Source organism: Barbus barbus (assembly GCF_936440315.1).
Source record: "Barbus barbus genome assembly, chromosome: 40".
In the NCBI taxonomy this organism is placed as follows: Eukaryota; Metazoa; Chordata; class Actinopteri; order Cypriniformes; family Cyprinidae; genus Barbus; species Barbus barbus.
Genome location: NC_136718.1, coordinates 511,961 through 539,864, shown reverse-complemented (window position 1 = coordinate 539,864; position 27,904 = coordinate 511,961). Strand labels below are relative to the sequence as shown.

General features: G+C 39.2%; 1 protein-coding gene across 1 annotated transcript; it reads right to left on the bottom strand.

Annotated features, from left to right (window-relative positions):
* Nucleotides 1–31: 31 nt before the first annotated feature.
* Nucleotides 32–26,022, bottom strand: LOC306859330 (death-inducer obliterator 1). The gene is made up of 15 exons (XM_079400331.1): nucleotides 25,893–26,022; nucleotides 23,729–24,381; nucleotides 20,077–20,278; nucleotides 17,640–17,846; nucleotides 13,530–13,704; nucleotides 9,718–10,090; nucleotides 8,418–8,577; nucleotides 8,252–8,320; nucleotides 8,037–8,174; nucleotides 6,175–6,313; nucleotides 5,559–6,036; nucleotides 5,298–5,439; nucleotides 5,088–5,177; nucleotides 4,785–4,980; nucleotides 32–4,699 (listed from the first exon to the last, which is right to left on the bottom strand). The coding sequence occupies exons 2-15, from the start codon at nucleotides 24,379–24,381 to the stop codon at nucleotides 870–872; spliced, it is 6,852 nt and encodes a 2,283-aa protein (XP_079256457.1). The 5' UTR covers nucleotides 25,893–26,022; the 3' UTR covers nucleotides 32–869.
* Between the last annotated feature and the right edge of the window lie 1,882 nt (nucleotides 26,023–27,904).

Below are 27,904 nucleotides of genomic sequence, written 5' to 3'. Positions count from 1 at the left end.
GGCAGAGGGACACAATAAGAGGCCATGAAGTGCACTGGTCAGGTTTTTAATGAAATCAGTGGACATTCCAAAAGATTCCATCTTTTGAGGTTCTGAATACTTACAAATGTACATTTAGAAAATGACATAAAAACCTATGAACAAATGTACACTGCTATTTATAGCTCGAGAACTTTTTTCATTGCAAGAGAAAAAAATTATGTTTACAAACTTTTGTCAGTAGTTAACATGACCATGTCCTGCTTCCACAAAACAAACCAAAACAATTTTAATAGTAATCAATTTGAAGTAATTCAGTTGGTATGGCAGGATGAACAAACCTTCAGCCTTTCAAGAAAATTTAAACAGTTTTATCAAAAACTGCTTGACTGACATTCATTGCTTCACTTTCCAGAACAGAAAACGAACACACGAACACACACACACACACACACGTGTATAAGAAGGTCTATTGATGCTTCAACTGGTAAATATTCATTTAAAGTTTCAGAGGGATTGTCTTTCTTCATTCAATCCATTCTAATTCTGAACATTCTGCAAACTGAAGTCCATCTATATTAACCGTACAGCACCCCATAGTTTAAATCATGACTACTCAGCCAAACACTGCAAGACCTGCTCCTATCATTTCTATATAGTCTGCAGTCAAGTGCTCTTGCATTTCCTCTATATTAAAAAACAAAACAATTTAAACAAATAAATCTCCTCTTCATCATATTTTCCCTCTTCTAGGTTCTTCCGGTCTACTTTCACACTCAACTCTTTGTTCCTCCTGAATTACACTTTGCAGAAGTTTAAAACAGTTACTGATGCTTGGCTTCTCTTCATGAATACAGCATCCACTATCATCCTTTATGATATGACTTGTCTTATATCAAGCAGTCCCATTCATTGTGAGAGTTGTGCCCGTGTCCCCGGGAAAGGTTCTGCCTGATCGGACCTCCGGGAGGAGTGGGGAGTAGTGGACCTGATAGTCGTAAAGGGCGTACATTAGTCTGTCTGAGCCGGCTCTCCAAATTTGTAGGTGGCTGCCCCAAATGCTGATGCTGTGGTTTCGTAAAGTGAGTGGGCGTGGTAGTGGAATGGTCGGGAAAATCAGGTGAATGTGTTTCATTATGATCGTCAAAACCCTCACAGTTTCGAGGTGAAGGTCTTCTCCGTCTATGTAAATCAACAGATGGTTCTCTTTGGCCCAAAAATTGTTGTGGTGCATCAAAGCAAGGTCCCCTTGCTTGTGCATTATTTTTATGATCCCTGGCATAAAACGGGCCCACAATGCCCCTTCTTCGTCCTCTGAATTTTTGAAGCCCTCTTGGTTGACCCTTGATTTCAGTATACTGCTGTCCTTCAAACCGGCTATGCATTGCCCCATGTGCTGGGTCCTGAGAGTGTGATGGAGCCGGTCTTGAAAAACCTGTGCGTATTCTGTCTTCTGCATCCTCTGCAGATGTTTGGTGGCAGTCAGGGCTTTGTAGTTCACAGATATCTTGTGCGTATCCACTTGGATCAGCAAGATGTGGCATATGAGATTTACTGGTTGGGGTTGTGTGCGAGTCTCTGGCGTCAATCTGTCTCTCCGATGGCCCTTCAACATTAGGAATGCTCATTTGTTTAGTTGAATTCATTAGATGGATTCTATCATGTATGACCTGACGCGAACCCCTGTGACCACCCCTACCTCGCCTAAAACAACGTTGTCTTAGAGATGGGTCCTTTGATCCAACGGGTTGAGCAGGTCCCGGACTCTCAAATATCTCTTCTGTAAACGGTCCTCTGGGTGGAGGATCTTTAGTCAGGGCTTCGTACCTCACAAAACCTGAGGATTGGCCCCTAGGTCCAAAGTTCGTAGAAGTACCAGAATTACCATCCCTAGGCTGAGCAAATTCAGGACTTCTCTGTTTCATTCCAGACGGACGCTCTCTCAAAGGCTTCCACTTATCAAAGGTGGAAGGGTGAAAGTGCTCTCTAGGATTAGGAGATCTGAAATTGCCCTTGTGCACAGGAGGAGGTCCTAACAGTGACTCTCTTTGCTGAAACTGGACAGATTCATCCTCATGAAAATTCTGCCCTTGCTTATGAGATGTGTATTTTTTGTGACATAATCCAGCGGTTTCAGGTTCTTCAAAGTTGCATTCAAGTGACTGGTCAGGTCTGGGTTGCTGACTTTGATGAACCTGATCTGTCGCTTCCACTGGAAACCTTCTGAGCCTGCGGTTTGGATGTTTTTGGTGAACAAACTTGCCTGTGGAGAATTCTTCCTGCTTGTGAGATACATAAGGTTGACTGTTGCTGTCTGCATCATGCATAAACTTTGCTCTTTTATTTTGAGGCAGTTCTCTAGAATAGAATTGATCCGTGTCAGATTGTGATGAATTTCTGTATTGTGAACGGAAAGCTCTTTGAGGGTAATCTCCTGAATGTAATTTGTCTGTCTCATTATGTGAATAATTTGGTTTTAGCATCGATGGCGTGTTTCTCTTTTGATCAATCTGGCCAGGCTCAGAAAACTGATCTGTTTGGTTATGTGGTGGCTGGGTATCATGGTGAAACACGTCTGTCTGAATCACAGATGGCTGTAATGCTGGCGAGTCTCTATGTAAAGGCAAGTCAGTAGCAACGTGGCAGGGTGTAGGCAGTAGCGCTCCTTGTTTAGAAAAGTCAGTTTGACTCGGGGGCAAATTCTCCCTCTTCATTTCAGACAGGACAGAAAGTGGCTGATTTTTGTCAACTGACTTATTTAACAGAGGCTGTGAAGAACCCTGCCCAAAATTTTGGAACGTCTGAAGTCCCTGGTTTTGATCAGCCTCATATTTTGTATTTGGAGGACCACCTTTCTGAACTTCTGCCAAACGCTTGTCTTTGCAATTAGCAGCCTCGCCCTCCACTTTAACACTCCGTCCTGATGGGTACGCAGATTGAATGCTATCACTGTCTGGCACCTGGCCAGACTCATGTGAAGATTTAGTGATATGCTCTGACAGGTCAGTCTTGCGTGACTGGTCACTGTCACCATGTGAAGATTTGTCTCTCCTGCTTGAGTGCGAGACGGGGGAATAATGACGTCTCCTTCGATACCGTGGGGGTGAAGATGAGTCTCTGTGATGGTGATGAGGCCTTTTCCTTGATGAGTTCACTCCTTTTTTGTCACTGTAACCTCCCCTAGAGAGATGCCCTGCAGAGTGTCTACTTCTATGGTGCTTGTCTGAGACGTCATTAGAGGATCTAACTGCACGCGATGCTCTTGAAGACGCCCTGTCTTGGTGGGATGACCTGTGTTCGTGCTGTGACCTGCTCCTTGATGACCTATAGGTGCTCAGAGTGGACCTTCTACTGCCTTGATTTTTGTGGGTGTACTCTGAGTGTGAGCATTTAGTGTTCTTTAGCTGTGCGCTTTTAGTGTCTGGTGATCCTTCTTTGGACATTGCTTTATCAGAAGCTATTTTCTCTTTCTTTGTGGTAAAAGATTTGTTCAGGACTGCATTCGTGGCTTCCTCTGTGTTTAATAATTTCTCTGCACTTTCTTTATCTATAGCCTCACATTCAGCATCATCAAATGGCATATCCTGGCTAGTTTTTTGACAGATGCGTGGATCCCTATTCTGATGAATTATTGGACAGTAGGGTGTGTTTTCTATGCTTTCCTCTTCATCCCTATCAAAGTGTGTTGGTGACATTAGAGCTTTAGAAACAGAGAAATGGGCCATGGAAACACCAATTGCTTCCTTCTGTAGGCGTAGAGTTTCTGTCTGTTCTTCTAACTGCCTTTTCTGTTCCTCTATCTGCCTATTCAACTCTTCTAGAATTCTTTGCTGCTCAGATAATGTTGTAACTGAGGTGTTATCCTTGTAATGTGACGTGTTATTTTCACAGACGGTGGATTTGTGAGGTATAGCTTTACTTGTGAGGTAATTTTGCATCTCCTCAAACATCGTCTCGTCCTCTGGATCATAAGCTATATCACTGGTAACTGTAGTGGTCTCTTCCTTGTTTTTAGCCTCTGATGCTTTCGGTGTATTATTTCTGACAGTAACACCATTAGCAACTGCACTGTACTCTTCCTCAGGGTCGTATGGTCTATCATCATCATCAGCCACTGAAGATGGACCTTTAGGCTCCAAAACTTCAGCTGGACTGAAGGAACCCATGACCCCATTAGAGCATGCCGGATCATACTCCTCGGGATCGTAAGGCCTGTCATCACCCAATATCACTGCATCATCATCTTTGCAAGTCTGTGGACAAATCTGAACCTTATCTGTCAATGAGCTTATCTTACACTCTGTGACATCTGAGGGTTGATTCTTTTGTCCAAATAATGTGTTAAGGATGGTTTGAAGTGGGGTAGTATTGGTGGAGTCTTTGGATGGGCCCACAGTGACAGATTGGGTGGCATTTGACACGCTAGGGAGAGAAGATGGGGCACATAGAGAGCTGGCAGGGCATGATGGGTCTGGTAACCCAACTGAAGGTAAAGATCCAGCAGGATTTGAGTTGAGGAAGATGTCAGCATCACAACAAGCCTTTATGCTATGTTGTCCAGGATCATTTAGTGAAGTAGGATTGCTGGTTCCCTTCGCATCCGAACACATCAAGGACCTAGAATTCTTTTCGCCAACATCTTGTGGTAATCCCTCGGGACGCTTCGGCTTTTGACAGACTGCTAACCCTATTAGGAGATTCGGGTGATTCTGTTCAAGCCCTAAGAGAAGTCATAACATAAAACAGGTTAAAATCATTAAAGTCTGATGTCAGAACCGATCAGTGTGCATCTGTTCGTGATATACCTGGTCCCTCTATGGGAAGAAGCACCGCAGGGATGGACTGTTTTGTACTCAGAGGAATGAGGTAAAGATCTTTGATGTGTTTACAAATATTAGAAACAACCCCAAATCTTCTACGACTGTTGAAATATGAAAACAGAGAAACATATGCAACCTCTTCCTCTTCAGATGATGGATGGAAGCGGATTAATGACAGCTCCTGCATTCAAAGAAATAGTGCAAATAGGGCATTAACCTTAATAATGTGCATTTAATATAATTAATATATCAGAATTATTATTATTAAATTTGAAGTCACGGTCTTACCTTTGCCTCTGATGTCTTTATCAAATCAACATATTCCCACACAGTTTGAGGTAATATCCTTCCTCCTATGTGTATAGTGTCTGGTAAGTCCTGAACAGTGAAAATGCACATATTTAACACCCACTGACCACATTCAAATACAGCATATTTGGAGAAAATAATTAATAAACACAATTTTAACTTTTATTTAGTTAAGCTTAAAAGGCTAACCTCTTTTAGAAAGTTAGGAGAGCCAGAAATCAGGTATCCATTTGTGACGAATTTGGCCACAGTTGGCATGTTAAGAAAGCCTTTCCATAAAATGTTCTGCTTGGATAAAAACTGTTTTGTTCCTTTATCACAATCTGCCAGCCTTGAAAGAGACGGAAACACTTGATTAGAATCAATAAAATATTTGTGCCATGTAAGTTTCAACAATTGCTTGCATTGGTTACGGTTGAAATGACAACTGACAAAACTGTCTGCATGCACCTTGTCGTTGAACCATATGAAATGTCCAGTGAAGCTGGCGGAGGTTTCATGAGGATTGATTTTGGCATAGGAGCGGGCAAAGGTACGGACACATGAGGTGGATGCGTCTCTTTCAGAGATTCTGGTGCGTTCTTCACAGGGTGCGGATGCTGCTGTGGGATTGAGGCAGACTCTGGGCCGGCAGACGATGGCAGGGCTTGTCGGTATTGTGCCCTACGGGGGTCTCTTCTTGAGATGGACACAGTGGGAACTGAAGGAATCAACACAGGAGAGAAATCTGCCGAGGGTATCTGTGAGTTTAGGTCCTCCCCACTGGGAGAAGCAGGGGACTCGATTATATCAGAGTCCAGCGCTGGGGAACCCAACGCTTCATCGATCATGTGAACAACACAGGAAGATTTCTCCTTTTCTGTCTCATCTTTGGTCATTGTCATCTTGGGTTTCTTGGTTTCGGGATCATCATCAGTGGATACTTGGCCTGCAGGTAAGAAATTCATTTGTAACAAATTGTACTGTAAATAAATTATAATTGCATAACTTTATAACGATTTTTACAATTTCTTAAATTTCCAGGTAAACAAACAAACTTCACACGCACTGCTTTCGAAGGTCATACCTGTACATATCCTGCAATTAAGGTCAAAGAGATGGCGCTTATGTTCTGCTGTAGTGTCTTTCAGCATGCAGCTGATCACATCTGGAGCACCTACGCATATTTCCTTCGCCTGAGGCAGCTTCAGAGATGATTTCTCCTCCTAAGGGTAGACACAATGCTTGATCGCTCAGAGAAGAACAGAAATGCCACTGTGCTCTAGCCAGTGAAGGGAATTAGCCCTAATATAAGGATGTGTTCTGGTTCACTTGGTCCTGACCAAAATAGAAAATTACACATTTAGTTCTGGTTTGTGGTGTCATTTTTAACATTGAACCTAAAGACTCCAGTGGCGGAGCCAGGATGTTTTCATAGGGGTGGCCAGGGAGAGGCCAGCAAGCAGTCGGGGGTGGCACAGAAATCTTCATCATTTCAAATAATAACTATAAAGTATTGGACTGTTTTAGTGCCTAAAACACAACTGAATACAATTAATTTCTACTACATTGCATTTGAGATATTTGTGAATTAGATCCAAGGAATGCTGAGTGAATATGACAACTTGCGCATTATTCCTCACCTCCAGGCATTTTAATAAAGGGGCTCATTATAGCTTTATCGCTCAGTCAGCTTGGTTCTGGTCCTCAAAACCCCCAAAAGCTTGTTCTCCGTCATTGCATACTCATTGATGAGACATGCAGATAGTGATAAGAATTGGTTAACAAAAATTTAAAAAAAAATTAAAAGGACGGAAGTCAACAGCACTTAAATGCCAGCAAGTAAAATGAGTTATTTTATGCATTTAAGAAAAAACAAAGAAAAAACATCAGCTTGCGCCTTATATTGTGATCTCGAATTGCACAATATTTTAGTACATGCATTTGAGAGACGTTCTTTAACGTGATTCTATACATGCATGCACTAATCGCCTTCTTGGTAATTTCATGACTTAACTGATGACAGAACTACTTTGTATGCTCAGTTTCTTGCGTGCATTATTTATGATGAAGCGATATAGAGCGTGTGCCTTATATTCACGTAAAATAGAAGAGTGTGCGCCGTGAGCACAGTAAAACAGCTCTCAGGACAGGAAAGTTTGTTTTACTAACATATAGCCTAACAACATCTCATAAGACCGCAGTTCACTGTTGATCTACTGAAGCTCATTTGGCACGTTCCTTTCCGCACGCGTCTGAAAAGTCTGCTGTTTGATGTGGTCATAAAGAGATACAGCATTTCCACGTCTTAAGTGCATTTCTTGTCAGGAAAAAAGGGAGAGAAACTGCAGTTTTGAGTGGGGTGTCCACGCTTAGGTCAGTGGTGGCCATGGAGTCACAACCTGACTGGACTACTTTTATATTTTGTGACTGAACTTAAATAAAGCAATGCTGTATGCTAGGCTAAATGTGCTTGTTGTATGTACACATGGTGGTTTTTTAAAAAACAAACAAAGTTTTTAAACAGCATTAGGAATTCAATTCCACACACAAATGAATATCTGCTGCAGGGAGACTGCACCAAACTGTAATAGGCCATATGAAGTTCATGTTGCTCGTCACAGCTCCATGACAAGAAGGGAACATTTTGGTCCAAGCTGTGTTCATATTTCAGTCGAACTGAACCAGAATCTGTCTGGAAGTAGACCGAGACTCAGCTTTTCAAGGGGTCCCAGCCCACTCGTTTGGTGCGTACCAAGGTTCGGATGGCAGCATTCATACTTGTTCAAATCAAATCTAACCTGCCAGTGTGAACACACCCTAAGATTGCTGTGGTGGATGATCTGCAATGTCGTTTTTAACGGTGTCTAAACCCCAGCTAGAGCGCAGCAGATGAATGATAAAGGTTATGATTCCCTGAAACATGTAAGAAACTAAGCATCAGCTCACTGAAGGAGTGGTTGTGCTCGGCGTGGTGTCTACGCTCATCACTTTCTCAGGAGGAGTAGCTGGTTCCTCCACATCCTCAGAAAAAAGGGACGGTTCCTTCTTCACAGAGATCTGAAGCAGTGCATCAGCAGCGGGTTCCTGTCAAAATCAGTCAAGAACTGAAATGCTACACATTGGCTTAAAATGAATTTGTTTGTGATGTCACAGTACTTTACCTCCTGCTGACTCAACTGAATGAGCTTCACTGAAGGCATGTTTCCTTTCAAAACCTGATGACACAGTTCCTGAAAACAATACGCCATCAGAATAAATTCATGATTCCACACATTATAAAACATTTCAATAGAATAACTGTGTACACAGTAAACTGACAAAACTAACCTTGTTTTTGGGATCTTTCAAGGTGAGGACGAGATACTGGTATTTATTCTTATACTCCTCATCTGTTGTGTAACACATATTGAACATCTCTTTCTCCATGTCCACTGCCAACTTTTCAATTTCACTCTCAGAAATCTCCAAATCATCACTCTGACTGAACCTGATGAAGACAACGACAGGATTATTAATATAGCTGTTACCACAAATGGTAAAATATGGACTGAATATAGAATGAGTTTAGGCAAAGTGGTCTCTAAAACCATAAGAATAATTACTTATAATGCAACAAAACTGATTTTAACTTGACTAATGTGTGACACTGCCACCATATTGATATTATAATATTGTCATACTATGACACCAAGTATGCCAAAGCATTCCAGAGATTGTTATTACTAATAATACATACATAATTTTCTCTATTCCTTTATACCTCCCTGTTCTAGCTTGCATTTTCTAAATGTCTGAAATTTTGTATTACTAGCAATAGCAACTACTAGAATTGTGTGTACTGCCTCTTTATGATAAATGGCTTCTTGTATTCTTCATTTGCAAGTCTCTATTTGGATGAAAGCATGTGCTAAATGAATAACCTGCCCGAACACACCTGCCTGGAAGTTTCTAGTAATCCACCAGACTGTGATTAGCTGCTTCAGCTGTGCTTATTCAGGATTGGAGCTAAACTCTACAGGATAGTAGCTTTTAATTTTTATTTTACCAAAAATTGTAAATTGTTGACACTCAATTTGGCCGACATAGGAACATTAGGTATCCTTTGACTCCGTATGCCTCGTGAAATAAATCAAAAGATCAGTCTCATGATGTTAGGCCAAAATTACTATGTTTCATTTCCATATTCCTTGACCAGCAGGTGGCACTATACTAAACCTGCTTTAATTCATTCACAAAAGAGCTGTGAAGATACAACCGGTGTGCTCAGTTTCATTGTTGCAGCTTTATACAAGAATGCTTTGGTATTTCAGAAAACTTTTCATGACTTTTTGGCAACATGATCTATCCATGATGATCTGAGCCAGATTTATTGAAGACCTAATGAACGATCTGGGAGTTTGACAAAATCGATTTGGCATTGGCTCTGGAAGTGAATCTTCTAACTGTTGGTTAAAGGTTCAAGATTTTTATAACTACTCTATGTATGATTCTATAGACTCCACAAGAAACAGATGCCGATGATGACTGTTAGTGCTTGATCATTTCAACATTTATAACAGGATTTTTGTTTTTGAAAATGAAGTGTTTGAATGAAGACATGACTAGAGACGAGGTAGCTTTCTCTGACCTTCTGCAGAGAAGTGTGCTCAGTGAGCGGCGAATGTTTTGTCTCATCAGGAGAGGACAGGCGCGAGGGGCCACAGTGGGCTCATCTGCCCAGGGGCCACAGGTCACCACTTCTGCGGCTTCGCTGGACTCTACAGGGGCCTTGGATTCAGAGGACTTTTTAGGAATCGATAAAGGACTTTTACTGAGAGCCCCTTTCAGAAGCTCCAATCGTGGAGAGCCTGGCATGGTTTTCTTTGCTCTTCCTGGAGTGCACTTCTTAACTAGTGGGGCTGCAGGAGCTTTTTCAGAAGAGCAAATACCCGGAGTCAGATCTGAAGGTTGGATCTGTGGTGTGCTTGTACTGCACTCAACTTCATCTTTCTCTTTAACGGCTGAAAGAAACAATAAAGAGAAAGAAATAAAACACCAAAAGAATATAGAAAAATCAGGAAATCCTAACCTAACGAAACCCAAAAGTGCTAGTGTGAAAGCACTGGGGCTGCACAATACTGAAGAAAACTAACATTGACTTATTTTGTTTTTCTGCAATACGACAATACGATTTTCACCAGAGGACTTTATGAACAGCTCAATTTATTAAGAATGAATCCTTCTAGATTGAATAGGGTGATTTTGTTGGGGAGTGTGGCTATACAGAAAATATATATTTTTTTTTTAAACTGTAAAATGTATTTTTAACTCAAGTTTTTTTTGTGTGTGCATGCATGTGAAATCCTTTAAGGTCTTCAAGATTTGGGAAAAACTTGAAAATTTAGGGTGTTCATAAGTGGCATGATTTTGAGATCATTGATTTCGATATTGTGATATAAAACATAAAAAAATAAGAAACATTCTAATACTGTAAATTGGTGTAAAAAATTGAAAATATACAAAATGCAAAATTACAGTACTAATATATGTCTTAATTTATTATTTTAATATAATGCAGCCCATGATATCAGTGTCTCAGAACAGCTCGATTCACAGTAAATGAATCAAACCGGTAGAGTGTGGAATTATTTAATTAAATCACATCTTTCAGATTCACATCTTGACTATGGACTGTGAAAATGACTCTGAAACCTCTATGTAGATTCATTAGCTGTTACATATGTGAATAACCTTTATTCAACATAACAGTCATTCTTGATCACATGAGATGTTTCATGGGTGGGATTACACTAATTGTGAAAGTGCGTGCACATACACCATTTTTATGAAAGATTGAAATTTATTAAGACACTTAACATACACAAGTTTTGGGAAGGTCAGTTTTTTATGTGCAAATTACTCAATTTACTCATTTATGATGAAAAAGTTTTATAAATGAAGGCCCTTTTAATATGCAGTACATTGTTATTTTCACTTGTTTGCACACTGTATAATTATCAGTAACTTAAACTGATATTTTAGTATACTGATGTTTAACGTTTTGGCAGAGTATGTGTTGGCAATAAAAATTGTTACATTATTTGTAGCTCGACAATTCAATGTCTTCATCTTACTTGACTCCAACAAGGGTTTAAATCCAGTATAATCTGTGGTCCACGTTTATTTTTGCATTATTTAATGATGTTGTGCTGCACAGGATTGTGAACGTACCACACTGCAGTAAGATGAATCATATATGTTGGTGAAATAACTGACTGATTGACCTGTACAAATGCACTGCTCATGTTTTGTTTCTTTCTTTTTTTTTCCATCTCTGTGAATAAAGGCTTGTTCATACCAAAAACGATAATGACAACTAATACCTATATTTGCATCCACACCAGCCAACGATTTATCCAAAGCTTGCACAATGTGGTTTGTAAATGGTGAAAAGGAGGGGGAAGAATCCGTCACTTTGCTTAGAGTTTCGCTTTTGAGGACTAATTTTATTCATGCTTCTGTATAAATCAGTATCAGTTTTTGCTGTTATTGTCTGTTCAGAATCATGACAGCTGTGCAGAAACATGTGATGCTTACTGTGTCTGATTTAATGGTCCATGCAAATGCATCATTTTCAGTGTAAAGCAACTCTAGTTGTCTAAATCTGAGAACCTAAAACATTTCATTGAACCAAATGTATGTTTTGCCCTGCACTATTTTGCACACTGGGCCCATCTCACTTAATATATATCAGTTTGACTCTGTGTCAATTGCCAGTTAACCTCAACAGCATCTTAGAAACGCCAAACCACAACAGCCTTCCAGATTACTGCCCTATTCGTTTTTTTTTTTACTTGAAAAATGTAATTGTGTAAATACTGACCTTGAAATATGATCATCCAATGTTTGTTACTACACTAAGAAATCGAGCTGAGCAGAGGTGTGTGAGAGAGTGTGTGTGTGTGCAAGAGAGAGACAGAGCGCACATTTACATGCACACCAACATGCTGATAACTATAAATCAACAGATTTGTGTGCAAGCTAATAACCCAGCAAGCAAGAAAGCAGTTTACAAACATTTCTCAGAAAAAAATCTATTTCCCAGTAATGACGTTATCATCTGTGTATATGACTCTTAGTGTATTCCATCTATTATGAGAGTTGTGTTAAACCACATTGTTTTAAACCTGCATGAATTCCTTTCTTCTGTTGAACACAAAAAATATATTTTGAAAAAACTATTTGCGGGTGAACCATCCCAGCCTTAAATCTAGGGCTGCCCTCAACTAAAGAGTTTTCTGGTTGACTAGTAGTCAATCATTTGAAGCATTAGTCGAATAATTGCACGTTTATTGATAAACCATTTAAATCATTAATGAGCCTTTAATTGCCTGCATATCCTAATAAGTGCTGAAGCGCACACATAAAGCTTGCCATAGCGCATCGCAGAAGTAACGATTATTAATGTGTCAGGGAAAAACAGTGAGGCGGCTGCATTAACATTTTAAGAATTTATAGATAAACTAGTGCTTTCTTTGTTTTCGGTTTAAGAGATGTCGGTAACACTGACTCATCATCAATAGTGGCCTGTATGCATGTTTCATACGGATACATAATCTGAGAATATCTTTTTCATTTGAATTGGTTCATTTGAAAGCAGACATCTTTCTATATTCACTCTCTATAGATATGTTTTCATATCTGTAAAGCAAGTATACACGGAGAGCACATCCTGTTTGCTTTATTTTACAAAAGCGCAACGTTTCTTTGTTATTCTGAGTGCACACAAATAAATGTAGTCTTTACAGATTTGAAAGATGTATTACTCTTGATATGACCAAAACTGACGGAGTATTTTAAGAGCAAGTGAGCGCACCAGCGCCTCCATCTGTCACACTCCACACAGAACAGCGCACATTTCTCTAGATTAACATCAGATTGAGCGGCCATGTAAAGTTGCTACTCCAAACCTATTTCAGATAAGCCATATTTGAGGTGGATGAATGACAGGTGAGCGTTTGGATGTCTTGTATTACCACACAGACCAGCTGTTAACGATCTGTCCGTCACGGATTGCCTGACTTCACCACTTCCTCTGGATTTCTTCATTTATTTTCTGCGACTAAAGCGACTACTTAAATTTTGGTCGACCAAGCCTCTTCACATCGACTGTTAGGGAGCAGCCCTACTTAAAACCCACATACATGTACTCCAAGCGTCAGCAGGAGACGTGTAGCGACTCGTTCTCCTCATGTTTGCAGACATTACCTCCTGCGGCTGCACAAGACAACACTTCTTTATAATTTCTTGGGTCAAGAAAGAGTTGAAGAGTGCAATATATTTTCTCAGTTAACATCATGTGTTGTCAGCTTAACCATATTTGGTTTAAGAATGTAATTGCGTTCACAGAGAGAGATAGCGTGTCTCCTTGTGTCTGTGAGGAGAGTATATGATACATACTGGGTTTGTAATCTGGAGCAGGAGTGGATGGTGAAGCGGACTGTACAGGCTCAACGACTGTAGCTGAACACGGAGACTCTTCATCCGTTTCTTGCTTGCTCACACGCTCTTCCTGTGCCGGCGTCTTACTGATCTTCACCTTGAAAAGCTTTGCAAGAAATGATCGTTTCTCGCTCTGAAATGTGAAAGCATAAGAGTGAACGGAGTACACAGCTACAGTAACAAACTGAATAGATCCTAAATGTGATGCGATTCCACAACCTAATCAGTTTTATTTCACGTTGTTTATTTTTCCATTTAAATGACATTTTTTAAAGTGACACTCATCAACCGTTCTCTCGCTGATGACTGTCACACTTCACTATTCATATATATTTATAAAAGAAGAGCATGCCGAGGCCGGCACGGCTGAGATACATGTGGACCATCTGTGGTTGTCTGCTTTTGTGGAGTAATCTGTGCTGGAGTAATCTGTGCTGATCAGATGCGTGTAGCTCCAGCAAACCAGTCTCACAACACAACCGAAGTGTTTCTCCCTTTCACTTCGAGTGTATGACAGCTTATTCTGCATTGACTGCTCTTAGCTTTCAGAAAAAAAGTGAATTATTGCTATAAATGTTGGAGATTTTCAAGTCGGTAAACAACCACTACAATATTCTCTCACACACAGGCATTCAGTAGGGTCTGTAAATCCTCCCGTATATCTGTTATTCAAAGTCTGATTTAAAACCTTTAGTCTAAAACACATTTTATAAAAAAAAACAAAAACAAGAATATTTAAGATTATGCACTATTCACATTATATAATCAAATAAATAAGTTTGGTTAATCATGTTATGTTCAAGAAATTGTTAACCATTTCAAGTTCACATGAAAATAGTCAAATACAGCATTTACACACACTTCCTTTCTTTTTTTCCAACTTATAGTTGTTCTGCAGCAAAGGAAGTAAATTTGCCCTTTCAAGTTGATGCTAACAGTTCTTACAGGTTTATTACTTACAAACCCTCTAGTCTGTCTATAAAATATAGTGTTGGAGCAAATTATAAATAATTCAAATCAATCAGAAAAAAAAAAACATAAAAACGCTGGTGGGGAAAGAGTTGAAGTTGCCAGCCACTGCCAGCATTTTTGATGATTTTCACCTAAATATGACAGCCCTGAGAATATTTTCTGCTATGAATATATGAACATATTATATATCAAAATAAATAATTGAGCCTCTGCTTTTAAACAAACAAAAAACTATTTTATTCTATCTTCATGTGTTCATGTTTTATCACCACTTGAATGCAGAGAGGTTTCAACAGAAATATTGTCTATCAAAGTAGTGCATTTTCAAGCAGAATTCATTCAGATATCATATTCTTTCACCTGTAAATAATTATATGAATAATGGAAATTGCATTCAATAAACAGAACAAGCAGACAGACAGACACACACACACATTTATACACAAACACACATAAATAAATAAATAAATACACACACACACAGTCAGGTCCATAAATATTGGGACATCGACACAATTCTAACATTTTTGGCTATATACACCACCACAATGGATTTCAAATGAAACGAACAAGATGTGCTTTAACTGCAGACTGTCAGCTTTAATTTGAGGGTATTTACATCCAAATCAGGTGAACGGTGTAGGAATTACAACAGTTTGCATATGTGCCAAACATTTCATTTCAGTCATACTCTATTGCGTTTATTTCTCCCCTCCTTTTACAGCATTAGCATTTTAATCTTATAGATGTCCTGAGAACTAAAAACTGTTTATTACACAGACTGTGCCAATATCATGTACCAAAAGCATCACTTGGTGTCTGAATGTAGTTTGGGCTCCTCATGCTATAAATATTGTCATATGTCATGCAAACAGTCTGTTTTTCTTCATTAGTAACATGCAGTTATATAGCTGTTGGATTTTATCCTTAGCTCCTTGCATTCTTATGTAGAGAACAGGTTAAGTAAAAATATGAATATGCAATATACAGTGCATATATTTAGCAAAATGCTCCTCTTTATAGTTTTTTTTTAGCTGACTGATGAGCTTATGGACGCCGAATGGTTATTCTGAGGTAAATGTATTACTGCGTAACATTGTTTACCAGCAGTTTGAAACACTGAATGAGCGAGTACATGAGACATTTCAGTAAGTTGCACTGTATCTTATAATATACCTTCTGGTGTCCATTCATGTTCATTTTGTACTATAGCAGTAAAGAGAAAGCTCTAAGTTCACGTGCTGCTTGGATCACTCACGCCACGTTAAGGAGCGCCAAAACGGTATTTATTGTTTGAATTTCGTTATGAATTCGGCAGAATTTAAAAGGTAACAGAGCACAAAGCCTATTGCAATTACTGTATGGCAAGTGCACTGCAAATAATATGAAGTTCACTTATTAACAGAACAGCATATAGACTAAAGATCTTGATAAGAATCCATATTAGCATCGATTATAGACGAGAAATGTTGAATGTTGTTCATGTGCACACAGCTGACAGCTTTACCTGTAGGGATGTAACGATTAACCGCGAGATGGTTGAAAATCGATTCAAATCGGTTGAGATGCTAAACAAATCGTGATTTAATTCGTTTATATGAATGTGTGTCTGGGGGGAACTTACTGTCTTTAGAAAAGTTTAGATTAGAACCATTCTGTTTTTGCTTCAAATGGCTAAATTATACAATCTAATTTAGATTAAAGACTCGTGTTGCATGTATGCTGCATCTTTGTTTGGATCATGATTAAAATGCAGTGGTTGCCTCTAATTTTAAATGGAAAGAGCACAGACAAAGACTTATTTTGTTTATATGAAGAGATTTGTTTTATTTGTGTTACGTAGTGGATTTGGAGCTTGTTTTAACATTTCAATTTAGTTTTATTTACATTTACATTATATTTACATTTTGTTATTTAGCAGAGGCTTTATCCAAAGCGAATTACAAATGAGGAGAATAGAAGCAATCAAAACCAACAAAAGAGCAATGATATGCAAGTGCTGCATTAGTATATTATTATAGTGTTATATTTCAATTTCACAAAGAAACGTGCTGCATTTTGTCCAAACAATAATAAAAGGACACATTTCATTTATAATTTGTCTTAAATCTAATTTTGTAAAAACAATAAAAAATTGTGAATCGAATCGTGAATTGAGTGAATCGTTACATCCCTATTTACCTGTTGTAGTTTATGAAATAGACACTCACTGCTCGAATTGAAGGGGGGCTGGGGGGATCCGGGACCCCCCATAAGGCATTAGGGACCCCCCATAAGAAGTAAAAAATAGACTTAGGGGGGTCCCTCAGACATTTTTACTTGGAGTAAGCCATTTAAAAGAAGAATAGTAGCTTATCTCTCTTTGTTATGCAACATTAAATAGTATATAGTTATGCATATTATGATCAAATATATTGTTTATTTTGTATAAATTGTATATTGCGAGACTAACCCCCACCCCCACCAAAAAAAAAAAAAAAGTCTGATGGTGGGGACCCCCCATAAGACTTGATTCAATTCGAGCACTGTAGACACTGCGTTTCTGCACTTACTCCGGTGTCCTTCACACATCTCCGTCATTTCCAATCCCTCTCATGCTGCACAACTGGAGCTGCTTTTAGCAGATGTGCCGTCAACACTGGTCTTCGGCAGAAATGAGGACTATTTTTCCACTAAAACTTTGATGCGCATCGTTCCAGTTTATTACGTCAAAATAAAAGATGTGATCGGAAAACAAACAGGGCATTTTTTTTAAATCATACCATGTAAATTTATATAGTCGCCAGTGGCGATCTTAGCAAAAATGTCACTTAAATTTTTTTTTATTAATATTTTTGGTCGCAATGGCAACCGTTTTAGGTGCAGTCTAGAACTGTAAACCAATGTCTTCTGGCAGGATAATCTAATTAAAGTTTTTGGTCAGCAGGATATGGGCACAATTTAAAACAGAACATTCTTCAAAATGTTGTCTTCTGTGTTCTGAATCATGATAGTGATTAAATGATTTCCCTTCCTTTTCCTGACAATGTAATCATCTGTGTTATGATTTCTACCACAGATCGGAGCTACAATGAAAGAGACTAAAATAATATTTACCTTGAGAGGCAGGTCAGCTGGTGGGGCACCAGGCTTTGCCTCAATTTTGGGTTCAGAGAGAGACTTCATGGCCGCAGCTGCGTGCCGCACAATACACTGATGACCGCAGTACACTGACTCTGGCAGAGAGTCATTACTGCAGCCTGGACCAATGCATTTAGGTAATGCCGCCTTCATCTCCTCCTCCACCGGCTGCTTAATCTCCACCTAAAACCCAAGACACAGATTAGATAAAGTAATCCGTGCGCAATTTAGAATCTTATGTGTGTTGTTATGTGACAATTGCATAAAAACCCTAGGAGGAGTAGGGGGCGGCGATCTGGCGATTTTATATCATGACCTATCTTGTAGATGTCCACAATGTAGTTTTCAAATGAATCATACAGATTGTTGTCTTATGTACTATAAAATGATCCTATTTTGTCCATATCTAAATAAATCCACACAGCTTTCAGTTGGCAGGATTTTTTAAAGTTATTAACAACTTAGAGCGATGAAGAGACATGGATTAATCAGACAGGAAAGCGTGGGATGTGTCTGATATTAAAAGGAGTTAAGAAAAACCAAAAAGGCACAAAAGAAAAAAAACATCCATAACCCTTGAATTGCTTTAAAACTAGACAAAGACTATAGTTTTCTCTACACTGGACTGTACAGAGTGGTATTGTGTCATGCCTGTAAGCTTTCTTTTGTCTGTGGGACACAAAAGAACATTTAATTCCTCCACACAATGAAAGAATTTAAAACATGTTTTTTGTTTTTAACTAAACACAAACGTCATACAGATTTAGAACGACATGAGGATGTGTAAATTTAAATTGTGTGAACCATTCCTTTAAATCTTGCCAAACACAATGCCTGCTTGATAATAGTGGGCAATATGCTCAATTGTCATCGTCCTATCGTCAGCCTGTGAGATTGGCGATACACAATATTATCGCGCTAATTTATTTAATTATTTTTAATATTTTTTTATTTTAATTAGTTTCATTGCCGGAAAGTGAACCAACTCCAGCGTAAGGCTAAAAGCAGCCTTTTTAATATGACTGAATTTGTATTTAACATGATAATTTTATATAAACATTGTAAGTTACTAATTATTTTGCTTACATTTCCTCCGTTATTCAAAAAGCAGCTACAGAAAACGAGCAAAGAACATTTACATTACCAAAGATCATAATCACTGACTCAGTCCAGCATGAGTATATGCTCTTTAAAAAACACCCCTGTTAAAATCAGTGAAGCCATCTACACTGTATGATGAATAAATCTCTTATTTACACTGCAGATGTCTGCGGCGCGTTACGGCTCTGACACGGTCTCTCTAGTCAATGCTTGTGTTTATACCAGGCGCGCCGCAGCATGTTTCTGAAGCGTCCCATCACTCTCTATCTGCATCACTAAAGATAGACGCCTAGTCTATTTTTGACTAATAATAGGGCTGCCTCCTAATGGTTGATTAACCGTTAGTCGATGAGAAGAAGCTTGGTTGCCCAACATTTTTCAGATAAGAGTAATACATCTTTCGAATCTGTAAAGAATCTACGTTTATTTGTGTGCACTCAGAATAACAACAAAACGTTGCCCCTTATACTTGAGAGAGGCCACGTATTAAGTGTTTCTTGGAGGCTATAGTACATTGAAGAATGATCATATGACAATTTACATACACCATGTGACCTGTAAATTGCATTGCCTGAAAAACCACCTCAGGCGAGTGTAAAAACTTTTTTGCGATATATGGGCGTTTTTGCAAAATTGACGCATTTCCATTAGGCATATTTTCAATACGCAATTTCAATTTGCGCAATTTGAAGGGTAATGAAAACGCGCCTAGTGTCGCAGACTTCATCTCTTAAACTGAAAACAAAGAAAGCACTAGTAGTTTATCAATAAATTATTAATGCAGTCTCCTTGCTGTTTTTCCCTGACACATTCGTAATTATTATATCTGCTGGCGTGCTGTGGCAAGCTTTTTTTGCGTGCTTTGAGCGCTTATTAGGCTATGTAGGCAATTAAAAGGCTCATTATTATGATTTAAATGGTTTATTAACAAACGTGCGACTAATAGTCGACTAATGCTTAAAATGAACGACTACTAGTCGATCAGAAAAAATCTTTAGTCGAGGGCTTCCCTAAATAATAATAATAGTCTTGCTATCGTCAAAGGCATCAGCAACAGGCAATATCTCTGCCTATCATCGATACACAACACCATCATCTATCATCACAACCCTACTTGATAAAAATGAGAATTCAACTGACTTATTAGAAATGCACTTCTTAAACGTTATTGATGGAGAACAGTAAAGGCTGCTATAGTAGAAGCGGCTAACATTGTAGTGGTTTTCCTCATCAGGGTCTGGAGAACACACACTGTTCATATTCTAATATACCGAATGACGCAAAAGCAGATAATCAGAAAAAAGAAAATTACCACATGAGTTGAGTCGATTTCATGTTTTTCGCTGAGACGGTTGGTTGCCGTGTTCTTGCTGGTGGCGTCCCGGTCATCGGAGTATGAGGGACAAACGTATTCTCTGTTCCTCTGCAGGAGATGCTCATCTCTGCAAGTCTCTGCGACGCCGACACAGTCGACATGACGCCACGTTCGGCAGGAGTCACAGCAGATCATCAACCTGACAGATGGAGCCGTTAGATTGGCAGGGGCTGAAAAATCTGACCACTATGAATATGCATTACCATTTCAATCAATTCATAAAGAAGCTTGATGAATAAAGTCCAAACTCAAATAAGATGCTGAGTGAGAAACAGAACAAACTGAAATCCACAATCAATCTTCTCTCCTGGCTCATTACAGAAACTAACCACATTTGGATAAAACAATAGAAAAGCCTACTAGCACGAACTCAGTCGAACACATCTAAAATAATGCGGGTCACAACAAGGTGAAGTATAAGTGAAAATTCAGTATTAAAAACCTGCCACAATAGCATCACCACTAATAGCATCCCCGGGACAGTGCTGCCACATGAGTGCTGGAAAACACCGGAAACAGAGGTTGTGTTTTGACTGTGCTCTGAACAGTGTATGATAAAAATCATCATACATAAATCCTGTTCCGAATTCCCAAAAGTAACATGTTTGATACTGATACTTGTACTGGACTGTTACTCTCAGAGAAACACTGTTGAGCTTTAGATGAAGCTGCTAAACTTCATGTCAGACATCACAACTTTCAAGAAGCAGTTGAAGACGCACCTCTTCCACAAAAACACAAAGGGATAGTTCACCCAAAAGTGAAAATTATATCATTAATTACTCACCCACATGTCGTTCCAAGCCTGTAAGACCTCCGTTCATCTTCGGAACACAAATTAAGATATTTCTCTGACCCTCCATAGACAGCAAGGATCCTAACATGATCAAAGCTCAGAAACATAGCAAGGACATCGGTAAAACAGTCCATGTGACATCAGGGGTTCAATCGTAATTTTACAACGCTACGAGAATACTCTGTGCGCAAAGAAAACTAAAACGACTTTATTCAACAATTAGTCTCCTCTGCATCACCCTGGCAACATTTTAGAGAGCATCACATACGTAAACAACGTATGCTGTTCTGAGGAGATTGTAAAATTACGACTGAACCCCTGATGTCACATGGACTGTTTTACCGATGTCCTTGCTATGTTTCTGGGTCTGGGAACATTGCAGTTGTGTTGCTGTCTATGGAGGGTCAGAGAGCTCTCGGATTTCATCAAATATATCTTACAGGTTTGGAACGACATGAGGGTGAGTAATTAATGACAGAATTTTCATTTTTGGGTGAACCATGCCTTTAATTACTCCACAATTATAAACCCAAACTATAACCAAGGCACATGAGTTTTGGAAGACGTGAGGGTGAGTGAATGATGACAGATTTATCCTTTTCATGTCCATCTTTATCATGTTTACCTATCACACAGCGCTCTGGAATACTTCATTCTGATTGGTCAAGCTCATCATTCAGCAGTCCCATAATTTCTAATAGGTTTGGGCCAATATATGATGTCATCGTCCATCGCCGATGGCTGACAGATATCACGATATTGAGCCGGCAGTTCACTTTTGTGATTTGCGATCATACGGACTCTATAGCAGCAGTACCATACATTTTACAAGATTAGATATTTGTCAGTGATGCTCAGTATATGCAAATCATTCGCCATTGTCCTATCAGTCATGTCTCCTTACTCCATGCTTGTGGTAAGAACTTTCATGTACTGTAAATAATAGGCTGCAAGTGGCTAACCATGTCCCTTTAGTGCAGCGGTTCTCAATTCTAGCTCTGCACATTTTGTATGTTTCTCTTATCGCTTCAGACGCGGTTCTATTCGGCTGTAAGTGCCCTGCAAAGTGGACATCACAGGATATTCCACCATGATTCCACTTCGAAGCGAACGTATATGTTCAATTTAAAGGGCATTAAAGTGTACGAGACGTGAATTTAAATTGTATTTATTTACAGTTATATTATGTCACAATTCATGCTTCTCTAGTAGGTTTCGTCTGTGTGTGAAGACGCTGCAAGCTGTGGCGCAGCGCAAATCCATGAATGAATGCTCCGAAGTGAAGTAAACTTCAATGGATTTCCCCTGCTCAGGGAGTAGGGAGCAATGAACACTGTGTAGGGACCATGTCAATCAGTACACAGTTCATGCACGGAGCTCTGTTCTAAAGAGCTAATGATTTGAATCAGGTGTTTAAACAAAGAGAGACATGCAAAATATGTGTGGGGTACGCGAGGACTGGAATTGAGGACTGCTGCTTTAGTGGCTCCGTAGAACACGTTATTTGTTTTCCGTGCGTTTCTGCCCACGTATTCACACTTCGGTCACACCCCTAACCCGGCCCCGGTGTCATCGTCTATCACGATGTTTCACTGTAGACATCGTCCGATGCCAATTTGGTAGACATCGTCCAACCGTAATTCCTAATAGGCTGCGTTTACACTTGGCATTAACATGCGACCTGTATCTGGATGTTGTCCACATACACATTGAAAAGACAAGTGTAAACGCGCATCTGATCAGAATGCTATCTGATCAGCGTGTCCTGCTCCAGAGGTAGTCGAGGACACATTGAGATCGGATCTCAGTGTAATGTAAACGCAATCCAGCCATCGTGTCTGCATTCGCAGGTCGACACCATGCAAAACCCTGCCCCCTCTCTCTCAAACGGTCACAAGACGGAGAAAACCTGTGTAGAGCACTAGTGAGACTCCTGCACTTATCTTTGATTTGTAAAATGTCCTGCAACTGAAAATGGTTTTCAAAAGAAGCTTGGCTTCGAAGTCACGTAGTGATGTCTGGGTTATATATATCAGATTAATCTAATATAGGATGCGTTGGGATATTAACATTTATTTACATGTTGAATACGCTGCATATTTCCAGTGTTTAGTTTCATGATCAAATGCAATGCCTGATATTGACAGAGTTATTTGAGCCGGTCATATTGCTTTTAGATGTTTCTTTTTCAAGAATACTGATCCTATAATAATGCAACAGTGATGTTTTTTCATGTCATAATTGTTCAACAGGAGGCATACTTCAATTAAACTTGTTTTCGTAATTCGTATGAGTTCGAAAACATGCAGGCGATTTTAAGAATCACTTGATAATGTAGATGAAAATATAGCACAAATCTGCCATAAACATTAATGACATAAGCTTTATAATGAGAACTTTATAGAACGTGAAATCTATAGTGAATCCTGTCCTTGTCCGTGTTTCATCACGCTGTTGAAAGCGCATCACGGCGGGAGCGCGCTTTCTCTCTTTCTCTATAGAACGCGTAACTTGAACTTCACCTTTTCTAAGTTATCCGATTAATATCATAGAAAGGGTTTCAGTTTATTGGCATAAGGTCAGCTTCACCTCAGGGAGCTATTCTTTTTTAGATGCTTCTTTTTTAATAAAATAATCTATCATCTAATCATGTTCATGGTTTCAAACACGTTTTCATGTCATATTTTTAACATTCATTTTCATAACTCAGATATTTTCATTATCTCCATTATGGCCATGCCCCCTGCCCCAGTGACTGATCAGATTGCAAAATAACAGGCCCATGATGCTCACCTGTCACTGTGTCCTTGTTGACATGTGCAGCAGACAGCATCCAGATTCATCTTTTCAATGTCTTCCTGGCTATTTTCAGCGAATTCCTCCTGTTCTTCATCCCGATGCTCTTCCACTGCTGCAGCGACAGAAGTCCCACCTGCCCCTGTGTCTGTGGAGGAGCACACCTTTCCTCCTCCAGATGTGATCTCCGTGTCTTCTGACACGTTCTCTTCTCGTTCCACCAGTAACCTCAGCCCTACGGCGATATCTTCTGTGCCTTTGGCACCAGCATCATCGTCATGCTTGAGTTCTTGCAGCTTTCGAGCCACAGCCCGCTTCCGAATCTCTTGGAGATTGAGCTCGTCACTGTCTTCAGCTCGATCTGACGGGATGCGCTCCTCACACGGCACTGTTTCCCGAGCTTCACTCTCACTGCTCGACTGATCCTCTGCGGGTGTGAGTGCAGGCACGCGTCCTCTGCCCCCTCGTCCTCGCTTAGAGGCCACAGGAGTCCGGCTGCCTCGGCCCCGACCCCGACCCCTGCGGCGCTGAACCGGAGGGCTGCTGTCCACAGAGACCATGGCTTCCATGAACTCCCGCCTGGCGATGGTGCTCCGGCGGAAGCCCCAGGACTTGGTCACCGCCGTAGCGCTGGAGCCTTCCTCATCCATCTGAGATGAAACACAACATTACCGCACTGTTAACTTCCACTGCACATGACCTGATCAGCAACAACTAAACGAGACAAACATCTGTGTAATTAAATTACAAACTGCATCATCACTTATTGTCATAATTATGAACTGATCTAGCAGCTTCTGTTCCAGACTCTAAACCTACAAGTTAAGCAACTTCTGGACCTGCAGATTGTTTGCTTCGGGGGACTGAAATGTTGTTGTTTACTCTGTTTGCTTTCACAAGGCAACGTTTAACTCGTACCAAAATGTGTTTAGGCAAGTCACATGTGAGTAAATCTGTCCTCTCATTGGTCAGAGTACATAAGAATGCTTATGTTCTTCACAGCATCATCCATCAAGCTGGACTGACAAGTTAGCTCTGTGGTCTTATTGTGGCTTTATCTGTAGCTGTCATTACACACACACACACACACACACACACTTATAGTCTTGAGTCCCACTCTAACTGATAACTTATATCAATAGATTATATTTGTTAATGTGTTTATTTTTATTGCCATATGGCCATTTTCATCACAAGATTTGTTTTTTGTTTTTAAAGAAAAAAAAATAGCAACATACAAGTTAAAAAAAAAGAAATTATCAAATAACTCACAACAATATAAAGCATTATTTTAGATTTACAAATGTTGCCTAACAGTATTTAATGCAGTAGGCTACCTTTCAACAAAATATGCTTAACAGATAGAGGGATTTGAAAAGCAAATGCTATTATTTTATCAATACATTATTTGTATTAGAGCAGCAATTCAAGTGAGTGAGTGAGTGTGTGAGTGTGAGTGAGTGAGTGAGAGTGTGTGTGTGTGTGTGTGTGTGTGTACACAAAGAAGGGGGTAGGGCTGGACTAAGAGATAAAACAGACTATGTTGTATGATCTTCAATGCTACTAAAACAGAAACGGCAGACCACACCACAATGTATCATCATTTTAAGTTATCAACTGCTCTTTTTTTGTTTCACTGGTTATTGTTTGGGAAGAAGCCAGGCCACAGAAAAACTGAATTGAGCAACATTTTGAATCCCTGTAATGTCACGAAAATACTGTAAAAGAGTGATTTAGTCATTTTCAGCTTCGTTCAGGACCAGACAGGCGTGCATGTGAAACTCTGATGGAATTAAGCCCTGAGATGTGTTAAAGAGAGCTGAAGCATTGCTACTGACAGCAGAAGACATCAAACAGTTCAGATAATATAATATATATCAGAAATATATTAGACGGAGTGAACCAAACTACATTTACTGACCTGCCTGCTATCATATTATTTCTCAACACTTGCTTATCACAACCATCAGCTGATAAATGAATGACCGCAACTGTGTACTTCAAACGATATAATAGCTTAAAAATGAAAAAGACAGAAAATACTTAGCAAGGCTCTTCTCATGCTGTATTGTGAACATTGCGTCTCAGAGAGGCATTCCTCGTTTATCTAGTGTCATAAACATGTGCTCACACACACTATCAACTTTCTAACAAAACTCACCCTTCAACGCACGCGTAATGTCTGCGTTTACATGCACGTTATTAAAGTTATTAATGTATCCTGCACTCAGACAAACAAACAAACGCGGAGTGTTTCCTCCATCTTGTCCGTGACGTCACCGGAAACCGACAGCTCCGCGCGCGGACTGGATGACGTCTCACTCCATTAGCAGCTTTTTTTTTATTATCATTGAATGCATGAAAAAACAAAAAAACAAAACAAAAAAACAAAAACAATAGGCATCGTCAAATCACAACAACAGTCCAGGGTCATTCAGTGTTTCAGTCCAGAGGAAGTCCACTGCTCTTATTGCTTTCAAGTTCGTAGAGAATTCAATAGATTTGAAATACATATTCAATTCAAGTTTGAATATTACAAAAAGAGGTGTGCATTTACAAAATTTACATTTATGAACATGATATTTAGCTAACAGGAAAATAAGGTTTATGAAATAAGTATCACCTTTTTTTCACATTCATGAAAGCCAAAAATGACGTTTCTATAAGTAAACTCAAAATTATGATTCACATAACATTTGATAAAGTCAAGAATGTCACACCAAAATGATGTTGTGTAAGAGCAATTCCAGAATAAATGTAAATACGTTTCATTGTTTTCTAAACAGAAAGAACAGTTGGTATTAATATCATTCTGAAGTCTTTTAAGAGAGCACTTATCCGGGTAATTTCTATGAATCAACGTAAATGCAATTTCTCTCATTTTGTTAGTAATGACATATTTGTGAGGTAATGAGCAAACTTTCTTCCAGGGAATATCACTTACTAAACCATTCCAATAAGAGATTACATAAGGCACAGAAACAGACTCCATCTGAAACACAACTCTCATTTTATGATTGTTTTTGACTTGGATGAAGAAAGGCACTGCTTTCAAACAAATGTTTTACAAAGATCCACTGAGTGACATGAGATTGGAAAAGAAAGAGCTGTAAAAAGCAGGAGAACTCATGTGGCACTGCATCAGCAACAACTGCAAACTCTCTCGGACTAACAGCAATTCATGCTTAGCTAAAAACTAAGTAATTACAGACTGAACCATTCTGATTGAAAAGTTGAGACACATTTACCAGATGCTTTTATCCAAAGCGACTTACATTGCATTCAAGTTTTTTTTTTTTTTTTTTACATTTTATCAGCTCTTGCTTTCCCTGGGAATCGAACCCATGACCTTGGCGTTGCTAGCGCCATGCTCTACTATTTGAGCTGCAGGAAAGCCCACACAAAAATAATATTTTAATAAAAATAATTTAAAATAAAAAAAAGATTTGTGTTTATACAGTAGATTCCATAAGCAGCATCTTTACTTACTTTACTTTACTTTTAGTCATTTAGCAGACGCTTTTATCCAAAGCGACTTACAAATAAGAAAAAGTAACTAAAACTAAAAGTTAACACTCTGTAAATACATACAGAAAATACAGAAATTAAATCAAATTGACAAATGCATACAACATTTCAATACAAAACATTTAAGCATCTGTCATTTATTTCAAATATCTGTCTCTACAACAATATGTGTGTGTAAGCCTGTTAAGTGTGTAATAAGTATTACAGGCACACGGCCAAAATGAATAGAGGAAAGAAACCTCATGGGCTGCAGAACAGAAAAAGACAAAGGGGAAGAAAATAGCATTAAAATGAGGACAGCAATGAGCAGATGAATGAACAGAGATTGTAAGCTTACCCCCCCCCCCCCCCCCCCCCCCCCCCATTATAAGTCATTCAACATTTAACGTTGTTACCTTAGAGGGCAAAGTGATAAATGTTAATATCAGGTCATTTCTGAGCATCTCTTGCTCAAAATATAAAAAAGTCATGGTATGTTTGTGAGGAAGTGGGAAGTTGTTTCTAAATTTAATTAGTTTATTTAGCACCCCCTCTGAACTGTTAAGCCCCCCTTACACCCCCAACAAAAAACTCCTGGAGTCGCCACTGGTGCTATGGATGTCTTTGAATTTGAATGCTGCGCTCTCGTCTTTTATAGCAGTTTCT